At 35.1% G+C, this 17,857-nt stretch overlaps 1 protein-coding gene across 2 annotated transcripts in view; it reads left to right on the top strand.

Annotated features, from left to right (window-relative positions):
* Nucleotides 1–16,356, top strand: part of LOC145993990 (uncharacterized) — a 99,996-nt gene extending 83,640 nt beyond the window's left edge. For both annotated transcript variants that reach the window (XM_083130024.1, XM_083130025.1), the window contains exons 14-17: nt 330–731; nt 7,119–7,254; nt 13,096–13,205; nt 14,472–16,356. In XM_083130024.1, coding sequence (XP_082986150.1) covers nt 330–731; nt 7,119–7,254; nt 13,096–13,205; nt 14,472–14,661 — 838 coding nt within the window. In that variant the 3' untranslated portion in view covers nt 14,662–16,356. The remainder of the gene's footprint in view (nt 1–329; nt 732–7,118; nt 7,255–13,095; nt 13,206–14,471) is intronic.
* The last annotated feature ends 1,501 nt before the right edge of the window (nt 16,357–17,857 follow it).

Below are 17,857 nucleotides of genomic sequence, written 5' to 3' on the forward strand. Positions count from 1 at the left end.
TCCCCCCGGTTACGTATGCAAGCACGCAGCCTGCGGCATACTTCAGACACAGTCACTCGCATTGACACTCTGTCTCTTATGTCTCAATTCTCTCTCTCAACTCTTCTTGGGAATCCACTGGTGAATCCACTGAATTACCAATCACCCTGTATATATATGTTATTATTATTATTAGTATTTACTATTAGAATTTTATTGTATATTTCTTTAAAACTTTTAGCCCAGCATAATGAGTATATATAACTTACCATAAAAATTGTGTGTTTAATTATCAACATTTGCATGTTTTTGAAACTATACAAGAATTCTTAATTCTCTTTTTTATATAGGAATGTTGATTTAGACCCTTCCGAAGCTTTGAGCAAAGAAAACCTGCCAGTTTCAGATGATGAGCTGGAAGAGGTCTTGAATGCCAAATTTTTCTCCAGGCTTTCTCCGGAGAAGCCCAAATCCCAAGATGCTTCACCAAGCAAAGAAGTAAAGAAGCCCGGTTTTGAGAGGTCCATATCTGGAGGAAAAGTATCCGAGCCACAGAAAAGCACCGTGAAACCTCTCCGCGATAGTAGCAATGTGAGGTCTAGTCAAGTTCCTCCACCAAGGAGCATGTACGACAATATAGAGAGTTCCCTGAAGAGCCCTCGGTCCATTCAAGACAAGAAAGGACAGTTTAAGTCTGTGACATTTGCCGATGACCTGAATGATGTCCAGAGTGAAGACTGGGATAGTCAGAGGTGAGTGTACGTAAAATGTGATGAGAAGAATCATATGCTAACAACTGAGTCACACCATTTAATTTTAGCCCTTCTGTAGTTTCTTTTACCTTCCTAACAGCATATTCTAAGGCAAAATTAAAGAGCAATGGAGATAATGCATCTCCTTGTTTTAATCCATTATGAATTGTAAATTTGTCAGACACATTAATACCCACACGAATTTTACTTTCTGTTTCACTGGTGCATACTTTTATCATACTAACAAGCTTCTTAGGTATTCCAAACTCGACTAATATATTATATAATTTATCTCTTTTGACCGAATCATATGCTTTTTTGAAATCAATGAATAGCTGATGGACATTTTGATCATATTCCCACTTTTTTCAAGTGTCTGTCTGATGTGAAAAATTTGATCTGTAGTTGATCTGTTACGTTTAAATCCACATTGATAATCACCTATAATTTCATTAGCATATGGGGTTAGTCTTGTTAAAAGAATGTTAGATAATACTTTATATGTTGTTGAGAGTAGAGAAATTCCACGGTAATTATTGCAGTTCATTTTATCACCTTTTTTTAAACACAGGAACAATTATGGATTCTTTCCACTGTTGAGGGATTTCTTCTTTATTCCATATTAAACAAATTAATTTATGAATTTGACATATTAACGAATTTCCCCCATATTTAATTAACTCAGCTGGTATGAAATCAATGCCAGGTGCTTTGTTATTCTTTAGCCTTTTAATAGCATCTTTAACTTCAGTCAAGTTAGGTTCTGGAACTAAAGGTTCTGCTGTGTGTACTTCATTTACTTCTGATTTATCTCCTACATGGACATTTAAAAGGTCATTAAAGTAGTTCTTCCATCTAGCTTGGGTCAGCTAGAAAATCACCGTCTTTATCTTTTATCAAGTTTACTTTAGGTTGCCACCCCTTTCTAAATTCATTTACACCTTTATATAAATCTCTGATACTTTTGTTTTTGCCATTTGTTTCAATTTCGTTAATTTTGCTTTTCAAGTAATCTCTTTTTTTACTTCTAAACGTGTGGTTAACTTCTTGCTTTATTCTATTATAATTGCTTAGATTTGTATCATCAGAGTTATTTAACCACCTAAGTCTAGCCTGATTTCTTATTTCTATTAGATTATGACATTCATTATCAAACCATGGCTTACTTTTTCTTGGTTTATGGTATCCTATACTTTCTTTAGCTGCTGATTCTATTGCATTATGTATGTGCTCCCAATTCTTATTTATGTCTGTTTCATTTATATTTTCATCATCATTTAAATCCTGCAAAACCTCAAATCTATTTGACAGTTTAATTTGGTAATCTTCCTTAATTCTTTCATCAGCAAATTTTCCTGTATTAAATTTTAGAACTTTTAGATTTTGTTGCTTATGATTTATCACTGCGAGTCTTTCTCTTAATTTAGCAGTTACTAAATAATGATCTTGGATCTAACTGAAGGAAAACAGACTACTGTCAGGTTTTGCCTAGTATTGTCTTCAAGGCCCAGATAAAAAGATGACTTTTCATCAACTTCCGAGCCCTACTGGTAACCAATATTTCACTGATCTTATATAACATTTTAAAATGTCCATAGAGCACAGGAATGGTTCATTAACCTCCTTAATTAATGTATGGGTTTTTGCTTTGAAATACAGGACTGCATATTTAGACATTTGTTTTATCCAACTAATGCATATGCACTATATGTTCATAAACATATCACAATGGAAGAATTTTGCGTTACAGAATTTCCATACACCTGGAAATCTCAGAGAAGTTAAAAAAATAATAATAATAATTCAGGGAAAATCCTCCAATTGATCAATGTGTACTAATGAAGCACGCCTGTTTGTCAAAGTGTGAAAATATTTAATGTTCTGTAAATGACTTGTTTGCAATTTTATTTTGTGAACTGTAATACAGTCTGAAAAGGTTTTTAACTCCTAAACCTTTTTTCTTAACACTAGAAGCGCCAAGCCGGTCATTTTGACCGTTTTTCAAATTTCAGAAAAAATTTTCTTCGTGCATTGAAATTTTGTGACTTTTCCTAAAATTTGCAGTACATTATTACTGCTATGCGTTATTTACAAAAAAAATAATACTAATGGAAATATTTGTATTTCTACCTAGAAGTGCCGTTGCCGGTCATTTTGACCACTAATGTATTTCAATGGAAAACCACTTCTCGGTTGGAACTTTGCACTTACAGTTTCCACCCCTATTCTTCCTTCCTCTTTTGGACTCTCCCATATATGTTGGCGTATTGTCAAAGCTGATAAGAAGGAAAAAGTGAAGACTCAGTTTCGTTTGAACACTGCAGTTTGTAAACATGTTTTCTAGACAATGTGTCCTCAGTCCAGAGGAATATTTGAAAGTATTAAAGGAGATTAGTGAAAATGAATCCGATATCGAGAACCCAGATCTTACTGTAGACGATTCCATGCTTCGACACATACAGAAGTGTACGGAAGAAGAAGCAGCTCAAAACCAGCAACCCAACTGGCGTTTGTCATTACAAGAACTTGACGCGTTCCTGGTTATTTTATATGCTAGAGGAGCGTATGGGTGCAGTTCTATAGACTACGATTTTTTTTTATTGAAAACTACTTTGGGGCCACCTTTCTTTCAACAAACAATGTCAAGAAACAGATTCAGGTAAATATCTTAGATTCGATTCAAAATCATCCAGATCTGAACGATTATAAACTGATAAATTTGCACTGCGCTCTGAAATTTGGGACAAATTTATAGCTAATTGTAGGAGTTGCTACACTCCAGGGGTAAATCTGACAGTTGACGAACAATTGTTTCCTTCGAAAGCGAAATGTAAATTTACAAAGTACATGCCAAACAAACCAGACAAATTTGGTATACAATTTTGGATGCTACTGAACGTACATTCCAAATACATGTGCAATGCCTTTCCATACCTTGGGAAAGATGAATCAAGAAATGATAATGTTACTCTACCTAAAAATTTTGTATTGAGAATTACTTCACCTTATCTAAATGCGGGTAGAAATGTAACTTCTGACAATTATTTCACATCGCTAAAACTTGCTGAGAAGCTAAACGAGAAGAAGACGAACCTAATTGGCACTATGAAGAAAAATAGAAAGGAGATTCCTAATGAAATTCTGAACATTAGAACACAAGTGTATGAAACATGTTTGCTAAAAAAGGGGGACATTACATTGTGTGCATACCAAGCTAAACCAAACAAAAATGTTCTACTCCTAAGCTCCGTGCATTCAGATGTAGAAGTAGATTTGCAAAGCCAGAAGAAACCCCTAGAAACAATCAAGTATTACAACAAAACTAAATGCGGTGTTGATGTTGTTGATCAAATGGCATGCAAATATTCAGTCCGTGCTTCATCACGTAGATGGCCGGTACATGTGTTTTACAATATCTTAGATCTGGCAGCAATAAATGCATGGGTAGTTTACAAGGCAGTCACGGGGAGGAACGTTACGAGATATAACTTTTTGATAGATCTAGCTGAGAACTGAGAGAAGGACATTTGAATGCAATGCCCAATATAATATTGTCAACATCAATATCACATGCACGGAATGTAAGTGGCTCTGTTTCCAGAAAGAGTTACCAATGCCAGGTGGCATTGTGCAATGAAAACAAAACAAGTGACACTTGTTCAATGTGCAACAAATATGTTTGTGGAAAATGTGTTTCTGGTGTAGAAAAGGTACTGAAATGCAAAAAAAATGTAATATATGAAATTTCATGACGGAAACTTATTTCCTTGAAGAAAATGAATATTTATTGTAATTAGTGCATGGAAAATAAAAATCGCTGGGTTTCATGATATTTTTGTATTTTTTTACAAAATATTTTGTTTTATTAGTAATAAGATGATTATTGGCAATATCCATTTTGAGAAATGGTCAAATTTTAAATATCGGTCATTTTGACCGGAGGTGGCGCTTCTAGTGTTAATTATATGCACATGTAGATGTCATTTCATTCTTGCATTAGTTTTGTTAGCGCTAATCAGAAAGTAATAATATTAATAATAATTAGGGATGAATTGATATGAAACATTTGCCAAACCGATAAATTGTTGATATAAAATTTACTGATAGTGATAACCAGGCCCGTAGCTAGAATTGATCTCCAGGGGGGGCTCAAGGGTTATCAGGGGGGGCTTTTAAACCAAGTCCATTTTTCCAAAGTTTAACATTATTAAATGAAGGCAAATTGTGTGTGTGTTGGGGGGTGGTCATTAAGTTACATAAATTTTAGAAATATACAAATACTACATTTTTCTATATCTTTTAAAATATCACTTGAAGTGTTAAATCAATGCTACTGAAATCGTCCCTTACTACACACTCCATACTACTTTTGATAATACAGGTACGTATTTATATCATGCAAGAAAAAATGGACAATATTCAGTCATAGTACCTACAATACATTCCTCCTCCAGCTGAAGCAATGAAGCACTCCTTCATTCCCAAAACTTGGGAGCTGTTAACCTTTGACGTAGATTCGGAGGGAATTTTCATGATGACGTCAAAGTCACCGATTTCTGTATAAACAGGAGGTCGCAACAGAGGCAGCGAAAGTACAGATAAAAAAGTTTCCCTATGAAGGAACTATCTAAAGTCTACAGAAGAGAATCTTCTAAATACTTGCCGCTCCTGTTCATGCTCTGTGAATTTATCCTTCACCAAAGTTGTGAACAAATAATATCTGCTGTATACATTTTCACTCTTCACTGCAAAGAAATTGTACAAAATAGTTTTACCTAATGTCTAGGGAGCTGGCGGCAATGCCAGATGGGGCTCATGATACTTCCAGGGAAGGCTCAGCCCCCCCCCCCTGCCCCCTGCCTGGCTACGGGCCTGGTGATAACAGATATTCAACAGATCCAATTGCAAATGCACCTTGAAGAACATTCACCTCCTAAATTAAAATATGCAACTTTACAAAACTATAACATATGAATAATATTTTTATTCATGAAGTAACAATGTACTAAATTACAGGCACTTTATAAATGCATGTAGTCAGTAAAATTATTGGAAATTTTACTAATAAACCAATTCACTGACATTCCTATATCAGCTAATACCGAGATTAGATACCAATGAATGTCCCATTTCTAATAATAATAATAATAAAGCTGAGGAAAAATAGAACAGGCCATTGTAAAATGAATTTAAAATAGTAATTAACTGTGTATCAAGTACTCTGAAAAAATTAAGGTTTCTAGAAAATTCTGGGAAATCTCATGGAAAATACATTTGGAGGTTCTGTGAGAACCTTGTATCAGATTGGCAAAAACATCAGTAATTTCGCTGATAAACTGTTACACCTGTATTGCCTGATACCAATATAGTATAAATTAGGGATGGGACAGATTAATCGGTACTCTATCGGTATCGGCCGATATAGACATATCGGTGTATCGGTAAAATTACCGATTATTTTACTGATCCGATATATCGATAAATATCTTATAATTTAGTGCAAAATTCTGCCATTTTGTTGTAATTTTTATGGATAATCTCCATGCCCTACCTTCTAAAAAAGTAAATGTCTAAATATTCAACTTCTTTTGCATTGCAATGAGCTCGAAACACACATTATTATGGAGATCAATGAAAATTTCAGGTTCTTCAAGGATTATTTCTAATTTTATATCTGATCGGTAGAATATCGGTATCGGTAAATTTTATATCGGTACTGCATCAGTATCGGCCAAAATTTCATATCATCCCATCCCTAGTATAAATTAATCTGTCCTAAATTAATAACAATAGATGGAGGCATGCATATTCGTTTTTGACAGAAACATGAAATGTGAAATAACACACTGTAATGTTCATTTTCCATGTATTTGAAAGGTGCGAGGTGCATTTTCCTACCATGTTTTGTCACAAAATGATGCAAAAAGAGCTCTTAAACATGAAATTTAGAGTTTATTTAAAACACTTTCTGAAATGTCAATTATCCTGTAAGTTATGCAATTCATGGAGAATTCATTAATTCTGTTGTTGATGTTTGAGAAGCAAAAATGGCCTCCTTTCGACAGAAATAAACTTAATACTCTGGTTACTACATAAATGTGCTATTACTAGGGAAATGTTTATTTTGTTTAGGAAGTGTACTTTTTAAATCAGATTTACTTAGGGTTTTATTCCCCATTTTAACACTGAAATGCAATTTTATTTACCGCTTTTGATCTCGAAACATGCCTAGTTTTCAAACTGGAATCTTGATCTTTTATTCACCATAAATCTGGGGCCCTAACAATACAACACAATTGATATGAAGCTACGTATGTTACATATAAAACATTGTTTTCGTTATTTTGGAGTTTCTGTTATTCTGCATGTTTTTATCACCTGTTGCAGTGAAAGCGGTAAAGGAAGTGATGTGGTAGATGCTTCAAACGATGCCACCATTCCTACGAATTCACAAATAACCAGTGTATTCAGGTCAAGAATATCTCCGAAGATAAAAGAACTGGCGGAAAGACTAGATGACCAGGTAAGTTGGCATTATAGAGGTTGTTACCATGCAACACTGACAGATTTCAACAGCACGAGAACAAGCATGTTCTCTTTGTAGTGTTTTGATTATTCAGGGTGGCCACTCTAGGACCATGACAAAATTCAAGTATAATTCCCGGTTTTCAAGGTGAACTTTACAAAAATTGAAGGGTAGATATTTCTGTATTTCAACCTCTCATCACTCGCACACATACACACACAAAAATATTAACAGTATAAAGGGTCTGTGTGATTCCAATGTATCCAAAAATTCTAATTTAAGTCAATTAAACAGTATATATATTTAAAACATTTAGTTTAAGGTGCGGAATTTATTTTTGCCATTTCACATACTCATTCTCGAAAAACATCTACAAATACAAGTCGTAAATGTTACGGGATATACTAATCTATGAAAAATTATCAATTGCATGAGACAATTCTGTTTTATTTTCCACTCAGCTTCCTTTTTCTTTCCTCACTAAAAATAAAAGCTAAGCTGTGAAAAACTTGCCTCGGGGCACTTGCAAATGTATGAATTCATTTGGATTAATAAAAGTTGCACCTTTTCACGCATAATTCCCAGAGCCAATAATTCACACATAATTCCCGGTCATGTTTCTACACTACAAACCCTTGAAAAACTGCATTTTCTATCCTGTATTCATGCAGCAATACATCACAGTTTTATGTTTGCCACTGACATTTATTTATTTATTTTTATTGCATTGAAAACAATATACAGGAAAACCTCGTTAATACGATATTGGTTAATACGAAGTACCCTTTAATCCGAAGTTCTTCCCATTCCCCAGCCGATAAGATAGGATTTATAATGTATTTCAGTACGGATAAATCGAAATACGGATAATTTTTAATACAGAGTTGTTTACAAGACCCTTCTGCAAAAATAGTTTCGCTTAATTCGAAGTAGACACCTGCGTAAGTCGACAAGAGAAGATCGAATGTGGAGAGAGCTTGGACGTTATTTTAACTTGACCTTGACATGTTTCCTTGTCCTAAGAGCTGCTGACAACTCGAGGAAAACAGCCGGAAATGCCCGCTGGACATTGACATTCTTTGTCAATGTGCATGGCAGGTCAAGCTCTTTCCCCGCTGAATGCGCCACCTTGGAAATATTCACCAGTGCCAGATGAGAAATGCAAGATAAGATCGCAGGAATGTTCCAAAATACAAGATGCGTGGTGCATGGAAGTCTCACCCATCTGTCTAGCTCTGAGCTCGAGATACAGCAATTTCCCGTGAGCAAGCAACTTTTGGCCTGGCAGCCGAAAACTTCCGGTAACCACTTTCATTAAAAGTGTGTTCTTTGTGCCCTGTAGAACTTCATAAAAAAAAGGGAAACTGTTACAGATAATCAAAGCCGCATAGGCCAACTAAAGATCGTCAACCCGCTTAATGCGTTGTCATTTAGGTTTCCCGCAAAAGTTGACGTCGATCTTACGTATGTTGCAACTCCAGTTTCCCGTTTCATACGTTTCACAACTGTGCCGGTCATAAAATTTGCCAAAACAGTGTTTTGTTGTCTGAGTGACTTCTCCCCTTTTTCTATCAGCAAAAGGGGGGGAGACCATTGCTAATTGTTTCGACCACAATTTTCTTGCTCGTGTACGCACACGGCCTCCTTTCCTTTGGCATCTAAAATAAAGCAACCAGTTCACCTTCTTCAAAACGAAGAAAAACCGCAGGATAAGTAAAAGAAAAGTGACCTCCTCCCTTCTCCTGCAACAGCTCATTATCCGCCACTGGTGTGCATTGTAATGCGATTATAATTGCAGAATTCAGATCCCTCTCTTGTTTGAATGCAGCTGTCTGGATAGTTTATATTGCCCATATTATTGTCTGTTGCATGGTAAAAGGTAATGCAAGGATCATTTTCCTTTTTCACACTGCTGATAAAGTTCGGTCTTCGACAACTGCGTTATCTTTAAAATGCCAATGATTTCCTTTCTGCCACCTGCTGCTCTAACTTCCAGCCGGTCTCATTGTGTTTCGCTTGCCGATAACTGCAATGACTCATCCAGTGTGAAGGAATAAGCGTCATTGTTTTGAATTTCGCAAAGCCATATAATCCCCGCTTTTCTTAAGAACCATTAGCATGGTGCTGTTAAAAAAAAACGGCAATGCTCAATGTATGAATACGAGACGAAAAGTTTTGGCAGAGCGAGTGTTTGACCTCCAGAATACTCCTGAAACCTACAATAAATTGTCGATTAATCTGAAAATACTCAAGTTTCGTAAAGCTTGTTTTTAGTTCATTTTATGCTGATGAGCTAAGCGGAACTAAATGTACAGTTTAAAGTGGGATCCAAACCAGAGTGATTATCGAGTGCGGCACTGTTTAATGTGTCCTAGGATACACATTCGGTGCAAACAGATCGCACGTTGTGTGTTTACTTTTTCAGTGGATTACAATGCAAGTTGAGGAAGAGTTTGAACTGATCCCTGCAAAAAGGGGGGGGGGGGGGGGGCGAATATGAAGTTAACTGAAGCAAAGAATACATGACTTTTTTACGATGTGTTTTAGACAGCCGAACCAGAACGAAATTTACAGCCCCGATTTTTATTTTGTTTTGTGCCAGGGAAAGGTTGTGTTCTCTCCCAGGAGAATCTTCTCTTACCAGTTAATCCTGTAATGGACAATGTTCTAGTGAACGCACATAAAATCCAATATTCAGTGTGTCCGATTATCTCCCGTCTCTTGCTCGCGCCACTGTAACTACTGTCAAGATTCTTCCAAGTTTCACTTCTTGCAATAAACGAGATTGTTTTCCTTTCCGTAGGTCTCCGTGCAAACGGGTTTCTCATGAACTAAAATTGTAAGAATTTCGTGGAAGAGCAACGACTTTGCACAATTAAAAGAAAAAAAGTTTTTTTAAAAGACTCTTTGCCACAACATGCGTCCCATGCATAACCGGTTGTATAACTAGGCAGGATAAATGGTGTTAACAGTCTCCTTGGAATCTTTGTGTCCGCATAAGCTCAGTGTTCTCATTTTGTGTAACATTTTTTACACCTTCTTTAAAACGTACAATATTATATTATATAGTACATATTTTCTGAGCTACCACCAAGTATAAAACATCCTTTGTGGGGGTAATTTATACTCTACTTTATTTACACCTGAAAACAGGCGCCATCTTGAAAAGTTTGGATAACTCGAAGTCATTTAATACGAAGTTGACAATTTTTGGTCCCTTGAACTTCGTATTAACGAGGTTTTCCTGTACTATGGAAACAACATGATGTAAAGGAACCTCACTGTTCTGGAGTTGCTGCTGGTAACATTGAGAAATTCCTATTATCACATTTAGACTAAAAAGGAAGAACATAAGACTTATATTTATATATAGAGAGATAGAAAAATATTGAATCGATAAAAATTATCACCCGGAGTTCCGTTTTAAGTCCATTTTATGCAAAGATAGGATAATAATGAATGGACCTACGGTTTATAATGGGATCCAGACTGCTATGTACCTCCACTGGGATCAAACCTGGGACCCCTTGATCACAAGATGGCAATGTACTACGCCATCGGGAGGCTCCAATAAAATTACATTCTCAAAGTTGTTTACCAAAACACATCAGAAAAAATATATGTTTGAAACTTTGTAATCATCAGCTTCCAGATTGTTACTTGCTTCATCGTTTCTGTTAAAATATAAGCCTTAATGTTTTTTTATGTTATTTTGAGCTCGATAATGCATTTTTAGACCTTTTTTTCACATGCATTAATCACTTTTGCTTTCTCAACAGTACATTGTAGAGGGTAACCTCTTGTTTTGTGTTCCTTTAACTCTTTCGCTGCTGCAAGCAACTTCAGTCGATTTTTTTTCAATATGCTTAACTTACAGAAAGCAACTACAGTTGATTTCAAATATTGTCATCGCTGCTGATGTCAAGCGAAGTTACCCTGTAAGGAAGCATCACCAGAACATGCTGTCATCTAGAGTCTGGCATTTGAACTGTTTACCAAAGATAGAAATAACCGACTTTGGTTCTGAACAAATTAAAAACGTGTACTGCTGTGTGTATGTAAACAACAATGGCAACAAGATCATTTATCCGCTCAGCAGTGTACCCAGGATTTTTGAAAGAGGTTGGGGGTACATATACTTTTTTAGTTGTCAGCCCTCATTTTGCTACCTTTTCCTACAGTTGACATTCTTTTTTTTTCTTTGGAATACTTGAAGGGTTATGACCCCTTGGACACCCCACGGTATCCACCTCATTAACAATGAAAATCTAATACCAAGGGGGATTCCCAGCTATGGCCCTCTGTTCAAAGAATAGTGGTAGAATTCATATCAGTACTTTAGAATACTTTCTTTTTTTTTACAAATTTATGCAATTCTGAAAATTTACGCAAAAAACTATACAGCAGGGCAAAATCCCGTAGGGAAAGAGTTAACAATTGCAAATAACCACGATTCACCAATAAAATTGAAATTAAGTTGAAAGTAAGAAGAAAAATACAATAGAATCAGTGACGTGCCCAAGGGGGAGTTGGTGGGGGTTATAACCCCCTCCTTTGGCCCAGTATTCCTAAAAAAAGAAGAATCAAAGGTAGAAAAAGATGGCAAAATGAGAGCTAACTACCAGAAAAAGTGTAGGTAACTCCCTCCCTTTCAAAAATCTTGGGCACGCCGCTGAATAGAATGTTAAACAAAATTAAGTATAAGAAAATTAATAAGTTAATATTCGCAGTAAATTTTGGTTCCTTTCTTTTTATATATATAGATAGTACCTTTTAAGTGGCTACTTTAGGGACATTCTACGAAAGTGGTCCTACTCCATGTAAATAACAAAATATATTTGAAAATTATTATTGTTTTTAATTGTATTAAGGTCTAAATGTTTGTTAATGCATATATTTTGCATATTTCACCAACAAAAAATTACTACCATCTGTAACCTATATGCTTCACAGACAAATGAAGTCAAACTTTGCTACTGTTTTTAAGTGTCGCACACGTAACGCATTTCTGCTAATGCTTCTTAGGCATTCAGGCTGTCATCATACTCAATTTTTTTTTGTTAGTTAGCAGACATCACAAATTACTTCATAATTCTATGAAATTGTTTCATTAGGAATATTTTAATCTAATGTGTCTAAAACCTTTCATGTTATGTGTGAAATGGCATACATAATTAGTTTGACAAAAACCCGAAATGTGAAATAACACATTGTAATATTAATTTTTCATGTTTCTGAAAGGTGCGAGGTGAATTTTCCTACCCTATTTTGTCACGAAATGAACTGCAAAGTGCTAAATATACTCATAAAACACAAACTTTCGAGTTTATTTACTGACACAACACTTTCAAATGTTTAAATTATCCTGTGAGTTATGCAATTCACGGAAAATTGATTAATTCTGCTGTAAATATTTGAGAAGCAAAAATTGACCCCTTTATACAGAAATAAACTTAATACTCTGGTAACGACATAAATGTGCTTTTAGAAGGGATATGTTTATGTTGTGTAATAAGTGATTTTTAAATCAAATTTAGAATTATAGTCACAGTTTTAAAACCAAAATGTAATTTTATATACCGCTTTTGATCTGATTTTTCACCGCTATAACACCAACATTTAACTTTGCTTACCGCTTTTGAACCTAAAATTGACTGTTTTTGTACTGAAATTTTGCTTTTTTTATTTACCAAAAATATGTGCCTCTACACATACATAATGCTAGAATGCCCCTTTACACGTTTTCAGTGCCCATATAGTCTCACCCTGGTAATTTTCAACTTTATTTACACCAGCTGATCCAAACTCGTCTGATACACACACTCTGTGTACTTACAGTTAACCAGAAAAAGAACAAAGCCAACTGGAGGAGTGGATGCTTTCCAGTTTGAAGATATTTCCACTGGCACTACTGCCTCCGAGAAAGAAAATGGATTTTCCCATGCAAAGTGAGTTTTAATCTGACTTTCTCTATATTTCATCTGCTGGCAATTATTCTAGGGAAGTGTAGATGTAATTACCTGTTTCTAGTCTAACTTAATAACAGACTAATAGTTTTGGGAAGGGTAATTGCACAAACTATCAACATCACTTCACAAAAATGCATGGGGTTAATTGACAGGTATATTTTGAATGTATGACCCATTGAGACCATAAAAAAGTTTTCGAGCATCCATTCAAAAACCATGGGACAAAAACTTTCCCACAAAAGAAGTTTGAAATGAGATCTATCAAATGAGGTGTCACTCGGCCCTCTTCACCATTTTAACTTTTGAGTTCTTCCTTTCCATTGAAAATAACACCTCTCAACTTGTCCCATCCATTCGTGAAGTGACATTGATAGTTTTGGCAAAATTCTAAAAGTCGCGCAACCTAGACTGAACATACAAAAAGATAGGTAGGTCAAGTACCTGTACAGCAAATATCAAATCTTTTCTTTCATCTGGGCATTGATTGAATAACAGCCAGATGTCGGGCACACCTGGTACTACTGCCTTCTGACATGACATCTAGTAATTTCGAAAGAACATACTTTTGTGAATATGCCCAAATTAACCTCATAAAATTGTCTGTAATGCATAATGGTGTAGGTGTAGTATGTCTCCACATTTAATCACGGCAGTATGTCTCCACATTTTTTCTCTCCATACGTCATGGTGAACCACGGTAGGTAAATACAACATACACATCTTGGTTTTCTCGTTTCCTTTACCAAACCTAACGTGGTTAACAAGAAAGTAAAGGAGAAAATATACACAAATAAAGAACTTGAAACATACATACATATCACACCTACATTCTTCCAATGTGGAGACATACTACACCTATACCATGCATAATATGCACAAAAATTAATCTTTCTTTTATCTATTCGATAGATACCCAAACAGACCATTGATAACTCCATAGCTGTCTTTTATCCGTTTGTTTTTACTTCATACAAAAACTTTTTTACATCTTAGTAACTTTTACTCCATACTGAATGTTCATGTAGAACATGACTCTCTTGTTTAATGTTTAAAAAATATCGAAATAAAGTTAATACCCAGTGTATCCATGTCACTATCTCATTTTGTACAAAAGTTATGTACAATCAAAATCTCGGTTGCGTGACTTTTCAGACACCCTGTAGAACCACATTTCTCCATTAATTTGTAGATAAAAAGCTCCAATTTAGCCCTCGTATATCCTAATTTTTGTCTCCCTCTTTTCAGGAGCACACCCAGCACTTCACCAATTTGGGGTTCTCCGAAAAAGGTGTCTGCCGAGATAGTGGCAGCACCAAAACCTTTGCAAAGAACCAGCATAAAAGACAAGAACGCCACACCTGAGCCTCCACCGAGAAAGACCATGGAGCCAGTCGATAACGATTCCTGGGACCTCGAAGACTTAGAGGATTACTAAAAACTAGTTCATAAAGGAATCATATAGTGTCCGCTGAATCATTTTGCCATATTATTAAATCTGTATTTCCTGACTGGAATTGAATTGTGTTCCAGTATAAGCCATTTCTCTTGTCATGTTTTAGATAAACTTGTAATTTATTTTCATATATATATATATATAAAATTTATGTTTTACCGAACTATAAAGGTAACCAAGAAAACAATTTTAAATTATTAAAATAAACATTTTGAATTGGACAGAATCTGAAGATACAAATAATGCAGATGATCGTTAAAGGGGCATTCCACGAAAAGTGGTCGTACTCATGTAAACAACAAAAATGAATAAATATGGAAATTGTTATTGTTTTTAATTGCATTAAGGTCTAGATATTTGTGAATGCATATAATTTGCACATTTTTCCAAGTTACTAGCATCTGCAACCTATATGCTTCACAGACAAATGAAGTCAAAATTTCCTACATTTTTAAAGTCTCCATGTAACCCACTTTTGTTAATGCTTTTCATCCATTCAGCTTATGCCATCATTTGTAAGCAGACACCACAAAGTTCTTCATAATTCTGTGAAATCATTTAATTATGAATATTTTAATCCAATCTCATGTTTAGAACTTTAAATTTTGTGTAAAATGTCACACATGTAATGCTGGAATGCCCCTAAATATTTACTGTCTAGATAAATCATTATCCCATATCTGCATAAAGTTTTATCCAGGTTTTTCCATCCACACCAGAATGTCAATTAACCTTATGGAAGAAAAATAATACGAGGGCCATTTCAAAAGTTTTGCATGCTGTAGATTTTGTTTTAAAAAGTGGATTTAATTTACAGGTCTTCGAAGTAATCTCAGTTCACCTTTATCATAGTGATCCAATGTTTAATTTAACATATCTTCAATTTCTACCAGAGCAAAATGTTCTGAAACATTTCCCATGGAGTGATTTCCTCAGCTTGGAAACAAGTCAAAATATATTAGGCTCATGTCAGGACTGTATGGTGGGTGAACAAGGGATTCCCATCCATACTTTTTCAGAACTGAAAATATCATTCCATGAAAAACAATAAAGTACCATTCAAGATGTTTCCAACAAGGTGAACCAAGCAATTAGATGTACTCCTTTTCAGATAAAGTGCCATATATTTCCAATGAACAGGGGTGTACAAATAAAGGTGCCATTGTGAGAATACCTGATTCACCTCACCCAAACATTGGGTCACTGTAATAAAGAAAAAGTGGATATTACTTCGAAGGCCTGTCAGCATATTTTTTTAATAAATTAATTTTGTTAACCTACAGTGAGAAACTTTTGAAATGATTATGTTCTTGAATAAAATGTAAAAATAACTTGAAACCTCTTTAAGTAAGAGACTTTCTCCCTGAAAAACAAAGAGATATGAATTCTGGAAAATAATGTAAAAAAAAATGTACAATCATACATTGTGTAATGTTTCTGGTAATTCAGCAAAAAACATATGAAAGCAGTACAACGATTTTTCTGTGATAATAGTAAAGTGTAGCTTTTACAATAAGCAAGTAAAATTAATGTGCATCCATTTATATTTGCACTAATGAGTTTTAACAAAAGGTAGCTATTAAAGTTTTATTGTGTTATCATGAAATATGATTGGTAAATGATTTGTGTATATAATATGTACACATAGATAACTTTTACAGTGAAGTATGTATTTTTTCAATGCTTCCAAACATATAAGAAATTGCAAAACACTTGCTACTGTTTGTAGCATGTATGACAACAAACTGAAAGTGAACCATAGAATCAACAGTGGCAAGAAGATTGAAAACCAAAGTTGTATATAAGATAATATTTTGTTGCACCTAGATAGAAAAGAATAAGCTAGTGACAAATTTGTAGCATATGTACATGCAAGTATGGCTAAGTTGCAGTGACTGTAACAGATATGTCAATTATAATTGTAGGTTCAAGAACTATGAGCTATGTCCAGAATAGGTGTAGAAAAGTGTTTGTTAGAAATATTTGATGCATATTGTTGCTACATATATTACACTATTTTTTTTATATGTAGTTGTCATATTTATCGGGTATACATCGCATCTTTCTTTTCTTTATTCCTTCATAGAAGAAACTAACCACCAAGTTGTTTAATGAAACACAGTTGGAAACTTTTTGTGCAATTCAGAAATTGTGAAATGCTTGTTACCAGAGAGGCATCCTCTTCGTTCATCACATTTTCTTGCATATGCATTTAAGACTCTTTATCACAGACTTTACTTCACACTAGGGATGGCCAAATCCAGATAACATTTTATTCGTATATCGGATAATTTTCTATCAGATTATCCAAAATGTCTGGATATCTCAATGTGTGCATTATCCATAAAGTTTTATTGTTTATCCATTTTAAGGCCAATACATACATTACTTTATTCATCATATTTGTATTTCACTGAATGGATTTTCTACAACATTCATGAAATTTGTAGTATCTGGATTATCCATTGCATCAGATTTTCTGCCCATCACTACTTCACACGTAGAATAGTGTTAAATTTTACATCTTTTGTAATCAAACACGGAAAAACTAGCAGCTTATACAGAACACTACAACAGCACGTTCCACTTAATGCCAAGCAAATGTGATAAGAAAGCACTTGTTGCTTGTGCAACTAATATGCACAGTAAGTTCTTAGTTTCTGGAGTCACTTCGTACATGCATACCATAATTGTTCAGGAATAATATACGCATATGTTTTTAAGAGTTAATGAGAATATATAATACAAGGGTCGTTCAAGGTTGACCGGGATTTTCGTACATAAAAAATCGATGAATAGCCGGATCATGATGAAACGTGTGGGTGATGTAATGTATTCCTTCGCAAGTAACTAGCGCCCGGCATGACGTATTTCGCGCATGCGCAGCAGTTGCAGCGAACATGGCGGCAAGCAGTGTGTCTGTGGCTGTGGAGCAGCGGTGTGTAATCAAATTTCTCGTGAAGGAGAAAGTGAAACCAGCTGAGATTTTCAGACGATTGCAAGCACAGTATGGTGAACAAACGATGTCGTGGACAAGAGTGTACAAATGGTGTGAGCAGTTTCGCGAAGGATGGGAGCTGGTGACAAATGAAGCGCATGGACACATTCGCCCGACTGCAGTCACACCAGTGAATATCGCACGTGTTGAGCAAATGATTCTTGAGAACCGGCGAGTAAC

This window comes from Lepisma saccharinum, chromosome 10, assembly GCF_977018435.1.
Source record: "Lepisma saccharinum chromosome 10, izLepSacc3.1, whole genome shotgun sequence".
NCBI classification, from domain to species: Eukaryota; Metazoa; Arthropoda; class Insecta; order Zygentoma; family Lepismatidae; genus Lepisma; species Lepisma saccharinum.